General features: G+C 40.8%; 1 protein-coding gene across 1 annotated transcript; it reads right to left on the reverse strand.

The window, feature by feature from the left end:
- Positions 1-818: 818 nt before the first annotated feature.
- On the reverse strand, positions 819-2,143 carry LOC130506134 (uncharacterized). Its single transcript, XM_057000769.1, has 2 exons — positions 1,484-2,143; positions 819-1,398 (listed from the first exon to the last, which is right to left on the reverse strand). The coding sequence occupies exons 1-2, from the start codon at positions 2,051-2,053 to the stop codon at positions 1,381-1,383; spliced, it is 588 nt and encodes a 195-aa protein (XP_056856749.1). The 5' UTR covers positions 2,054-2,143; the 3' UTR covers positions 819-1,380.
- Between the last annotated feature and the right edge of the window lie 4,508 nt (positions 2,144-6,651).

Raw genomic sequence — 6,651 nt, forward strand, 5'->3', positions numbered from 1 at the left:
CAAGTGCTACATACCTGAGTTAAGAAGAGTAATGGTCTCAAGGGATGTGAAGTTTGTGGAATCCAAGGGTTACTATGATGAGAAGAGCTGGGACAGCCTTAAAGATCTCTCACAAGGACCATCTGATAGAGCAAACAACCTGAGAACCATCTTGGAAAGCTTAGGCATCTCTCAGCCTAGTAGCAGTGAGGCGCCTAACATCCTGACAAGATCCTAGGAAGGCTCTGGAACAGATGGGATAATCCTTTGCAGAAACGAATCAAGAGACTCGAGTTTCTCAAAGGCAGTGGATCGAATGGTGACACAAGAGTTATGAAAGGGCTCTTGATACTCCTAGATATCTAATCCGGATATGACACACCGAAGAAGAGATCCTTGGGCTCTGGATATTACACACCAGAAGTTGGATATTACACACCAACACTCAGACAACTCGACAAGCAAGATGAAGAGAGAAAACAAAGGTTTTTTGATAAAAAGATGGATACTGATACAAGGGGGCCACGACCAGGTTATAAAGGAGAAGCCTTGTACATGCACAAGGTCTCGAAAATACAAAAGAAATAAAGACAAAGGCTCCCTTGGAAACATAACAAAGACTAGAGTTTTCGAAAACTAAATAACATAAAAACATAGCTATAAAAATAACATAAGGTCTTCATGTGGACAGACCAAGATCAATCATCTAGGGTATAGGAGAAGTAGACTTGTGGCCTCGTTAAAACCTTCCTTTGGAAAACCCAGTGGGACAAAACCAAAGGTTAGGAAAAGAGCACACACAAGCTACTTGCCTAGATGATGATAAGCTCGAAGGTAGAGTAGCTTGAATGATGGTTAAGATGTCTTGGATGATCAAGCTTCGGCCAAGACCAATGCATTCTTCTTGTTTCCAAGCATTCTTCAATATTGCATCCTCAGCTACAAGCTCTTCAGGTTCAGGTTCATACTTCCATTCCTTGGTGCTTTCCATGATCATATCATCCCCTCCCTCTTCAAAAAGATTTGACCTCAAATCTGCTTTACCTGCAATAAAGGAGACCAAATCAGTAACATAGAAGTTTGAAATCAGATTACACTTACCTTGCAAGCCTCTTAGATAGGCATTGTTGCTGATTGATTCGGATATAGAGGAAACACTGATCCAGTTGGCTCTCCTTACTCCTGATGCAGTGAAACAAAACAAGTTAGCACATAAAAGTTTATCAAAGAGTAAGAGTCTTATCCCAAATTTGTTTCTGCTTGGTTCTGGCTTGTATGCTTCATCTGGAGGTGCTTCTTTGATGATGATAAAGGCAAAGACGTCTGGGTATCTCTTCTGATACAGATCAGGTGGCTTGAACCGCTTGTCTTCCTCATGCTTGTTCTTTCTCCTTGTATGCTTCAAAGCTTCATCATAATCTGCACATGGTTCTTTTGAAAAAAACAAGTGCATCATATCTGTGTAATCAATAATAAAAGAGTTATTGAAAATATGATCACTTACCTTAGCATGCTCACCTGGTCGCCATAGATAGGACTGAGATGTTTTAAACTCAGAAAAATTCAAAGATAGCCAATACAAGATCACCCGATTTGTAGAACCCATAACTCTTTCATCTGAGAAGCTTTGGACTTGATTCCAAATCGACGTGAGACCCTGATGAGTTAAGTTTCCATGGCAGTCGAGTTTGCTGATTAATTCCCTGTGGTTGTTGGGATATGGTCCTCGGACTGCTCCTATGTCAAATCTGGCGGCTAGACAGCTTTCAAAGTTTTCTTGTTGCATCTCCAACTTAGCCAAGGACTCATCATTGATACTCTGATAATTATAGCCCTTCTTTCCGAAAAGTGTATACCTCAAAACAGTTTGACCTGTACCAACAGCAAGCAAATCAGGTTTCATATTTTTCTTTGAGTTTAGATAGATACCTCGGTTTGGTTTCTTTGGAGTATGTTGTAGGATAAGTCGATCTGGTGGTTTCTCCTTGATCTCCAATGCACCTTCTGCACGTTCCTTGAGGCTCTCCATTGTACCTGTTCCTTTTTGAGCACTAATGGGACAGAACAAGTGCATTATACTTGAAATAGAGACATTAAAAACACTACACTTGAAACTATGACCTGTAATAAAATTTTGCCAATATTGAATCAGGTTATTAGTCTCACTTATTCTGGTACCTTTCAAGAAGAGTTGCATGGACTCAGCCGAGAAAATTATCTCTTTTGTCACAAGATCAGATTCTTTACTTGTATCAAGTGCTGATTGTCCACACGCCTCTCTTGGACATTTCTCCTTAGGGAGTTCTGCGTCAGTAGTATTGGTGATCTCATTGTCTGAGATTTGTTGCCTTTGTGGTGAGGTGCTCTTGGGTGCATACTTTTTTCTTAGTATCACTTTCAGTTCTTCCCACTTGGTGATAGATGGCTCCTTGTGAACTTTCAAGTCTTCTTCTTTCTGCAACCAAAACTTATGAGCACTTCCCGTGAGGGTAGTAACAGCATAAAACAATTCATCCTTCTTTAGGATTCTGTTGTGACACAGCCATTTGTCCATGAGTCTTTCCCATTTAAGATAATGACCTTCTCTTTTTCCTACAAAAGCATAGAGTAGAACATCATTATCAACAGGTTTATAATCAGAACAATGATCAATTTTAGGAATGAGAGAAGTTTTATGTGATTTGATCCATGTGCTGGCTGGTGGCTTGATATGTTGTCCTCCACGACTTGCATCTTCTTCTTTAAACCTCTTATGATTGCTTGATCGGTATTGAACAGAATCTGGTGGCTTGGGCTCAAGCTCTTGATTATGCATTCTCCTTTTCTGCATATGCTCAACATGTATCTGCTGCTGTTCCATTCTGAATTTCATTATCTTCTGCAAAGTAGCAGTCTTAGCAGTGGTTATTCTTCCTTCTTGATCTCTTGCCATGGTTCCTGAAATCAAAAACACACAGCAGTAAATAATTCTAACAGAAACAAACACTTAAAAATAAACACAACACAGATTTATTGCAGGTTTTCGATTTTTAAAAAGGAACAGAACAGTCTGATCAAACAGATTCAAAACGAAATTTAAAACCTTAACAACTCTGATCAATTTCAAACTCAACCAAAGACAAGTAAAGATCAAACATGAGCAATATGAAACAGATCAAAACGCAATCAAAGTGAATATGAAAAGGCTACAACAGATCTATGATTAAAGTGCTCAGATTTATCAGATTTCATCAACAGAAACACAGATCTATCAACTCTCAACAGAATCTCAAAAGACAAAACGAAAATAAGAGAGAAAGATGAACACTTCCCTTCCAGAGTTGCTCTGATACCACTTGACAAGATCCTAGGAAGGCTCTGGAACAGATGGGATAATCCTTTGCAGAAACGAATCAAGAGACTCGAGTTTCTCAAAGGCAGTGGATCGAATGGTGACACAAGAGTTATGAAAGGGCTCTTGATACTCCTAGATATCTAATCCGGATATGACACACCGAAGAAGAGATCCTTGGGCTCTGGATATTACACACCAGAAGTTGGATATTACACACCAACACTCAGACAACTCGACAAGCAAGATGAAGAGAGAAAACAAAGGTTTTTTGATAAAAAGATGGATACTGATACAAGGGGGCCACGACCAGGTTATAAAGGAGAAGCCTTGTACATGCACAAGGTCTCGAAAATACAAAAGAAATAAAGACAAAGGCTCCCTTGGAAACATAACAAAGACTAGAGTTTTCGAAAACTAAATATCATAAAAACATAGCTATAAAAATAACATAAGGTCTTCATGTGGACAGACCAAGATCAATCATCTAGGGTATAGGAGAAGTAGACTTGTGGCCTCGTTAAAAACCTTCCTTTGGAAAACCCAGTGGGACAAAACCAAAGGTTAGGAAAAGAGCACACACAAGCTACTTGCCTAGATGATGATCAGCTCGAAGGTGGAGTAGCTTGAATGATGGTTAAGATGTCTTGGATGATCAAGCTTCGGCCAAGACCAATGCATTCTTCTTGTTTCCAAGCATTCTTCAATATTGCATCCTCAGCTACAAGCTCTTCAGGTTCAGGTTCATACTTCCATTCCTTGGTGCTTTCCATGATCATATCACATCCCTCCATCACCACCAGCTGCTGTTCCCATTGAAGCAACAGTCCCAATTATGGAACCAGTCCATCCTGATCCTGAGGGAGGCAATGAGAATGAGCCAACACCAGAAGATGATTCAACATCAGTCCATGATCAAGATGGTGCTGATTCTGATCAGTCTAGTGGAGATCAGTATGAGGGTGAGCAGGAACAGGAAGAAGCAGTGATAGAGGAGCAGATTCAACCATTGAGAAGAAGTACCAGAGTGAGAAAAGATCCATCAAACTGGAGCAACACCAGAGTATACTTCAACAGCAATGCAGTGGCTCATCCTATCCAAGCAACCTGCTCCTTTGCAAGCTATCCTCAAGAGCATGTAGCTTTCATCATCAACCTGGATCAAGAATACATTCCAAAGACTTATGAAGAAGCTATGGAGGATGATGAGTGGAGAGAGTCTGTTGGAGATGAAGTTGGAGCCATGATCAAGAATGACACTTGGTATGAGACTGAACTGCCTAAAGGAAAGAAAGCAGTCACAAGCCGCCTACTCTTCACCATCAAGTATCAAGCAAATGGGAAGCCAGAAAGGAAAAAGACAAGGCTAGTTGCAAGAGGATACACCCAAGTCTATGGAGAAGACTACTTGGATACTTTTGCACCAGTAGCTAAGCTCCACACCATAAGGATTGTTCTCTCCTTGGCTGTAAACTTGGAATGGGATTTATGGCAGATGGATGTCAAGAATGCCTTTCTACAAGGAGAGCTAGAGGATGAGGTGTACATGAGACCACCTCCTGGTATGGAAGACATGGTCAAGCCAGGAAATGTCTTAAGATTAAAAAAGGCCATCTATGAATTAAAACAGTCACCAAGAGCTTGGTACCACAAGCTGAGTACAACTCTCAATGGAAGAGGGTTTGTAAAATCAGAAGCTGATCACACTCTCTTCACCCTCACAAGCAAACAAGGAATTGTGGTGATTCTGATCTATGTAGATGATATCATCATCACAGGAAGCAACAAGGAAGGTATCATCTCTACCAAAGCTTTCCTTAAGTCTAGCTTTGATATTAAAGATTTGGGTGAGCTAAAGTACTTTCTAGGGATTGAGATATGCCGCTCTAAGGAGGGGCTATTCTTATCTCAAAGAAAGTACACACTTGATCTTTTAAATGAGGCAGGAGAGCTTGGAGCAAGAATAGCTAAGACACCACTTGAAGAAGGTTACAAAGTCTTGCGTGAGGGGGAGATTGAAGATACCTTTTTTGGCGATTTCAAACTCTATAGAAGAATGGTGGGGAAGCTGATCTACCTTACCATCACAAGACCAGACATCTGCTTTGCTGTAAACCAAGTCAGTCAGCATATGCAAACTCCCAAGGTTCATCACTGGAAGATGGTGGAGAGGATCATGAGATATCTAAGGGAAGCTCCTGGTCAAGGTGTATGGATGGGATGCAACAAGAGTACAGAGATTGTGGGATACTGTGATGCAGATTGGGCTGGTGATAGAGTAGACAGGAGGTCTACTACAGGCTATTGCACTTTTATAGGAGGCAATCTGGTTACTTGGAAAAGCAAGAAGCAGAAGGTGGTATCATGTTCAAGTGCTGAAGCAGAATATAGAGCAATGAGGAAGCTGACCAGTGAACTCATTTGGATCAGAAACTTGCTAAGAGACTTGGGCATAGAGACAACAACACCAATCACAATGCACTGTGACAACCAGGCAGCCATCCATATAGCCTCAAACTCAGTGTTTCATGAGAGGACAAAGCATATTGAGGTGGATTGTCACAAGGTTAGACAAGCAGTGGAGCAGAAGATCATCCTACCTTGCTACACTAGAAGTGAAGACCAGCTAGCTGACATCTTCACCAAAGGAGCAAGCACCAAGGTCTGTGAGTTCATCCATCCGAGATTGGGACTCATAGACTTGGCTAGATCATGATCCCCTTATACCATGGAACATCTACTCTTTTTCCTTTATGTGTTTTTATCCCATTGGGTTTTTCACATAAAGGTTTTAATGAGGGATGTGTTCATGGGTTCCAATCTTAACCACATACTATATGGTTAAGCTTGAGGGGGAGTATTGACATAGGATATAAATAAATCAGAAAGAGAGAGGAGCTGGAGATACATGAAGTAGAAGCAGATCCGAGATTACTTGAAATACAAGTATATCCGTACAACACTTGCTGTGCAAGGTACCAATGCATAACCTAACGTGGAGTGAGAGGCAAGACAAGTCAGAGAACACCTTGGTCGACATCAGAGAAGGAGGAGACCGTTGGAGAGTGTAAGAGACAAAGGAGAGTGTTTAAAATAAGCAAGGTCACATGATACACTTAAGGTGTAGCCGTTTGTGACCTGTCCCTCTCAACACTGCCTTGCCTTGATCAGAACACATTTGTTTATTGTTTTAAGTACTTGCATAGAATTGTTTAATACTTTCTGTATCCAGGCATCCTGCCTATATAATCTTGTAACCTCTCTCACATTAATCTTAAGGAAATAAATCCTTCTTTACTCTCTCTTTACTTTGCAACATCTCTCTCTCTCTCTCTCTCACG

Source organism: Raphanus sativus, unplaced genomic scaffold, assembly GCF_000801105.2.
Source record: "Raphanus sativus cultivar WK10039 unplaced genomic scaffold, ASM80110v3 Scaffold2918, whole genome shotgun sequence".
In the NCBI taxonomy this organism is placed as follows: domain Eukaryota; kingdom Viridiplantae; phylum Streptophyta; class Magnoliopsida; order Brassicales; family Brassicaceae; genus Raphanus; species Raphanus sativus.

Coding starts and splice junctions, on each gene's coding strand:
- LOC130506134 (XM_057000769.1), bottom strand. CDS start 2,053: ATGCACTTGTTCTGTCCCATTAGTGCTCAAAAAGGAACAGGTACAATG.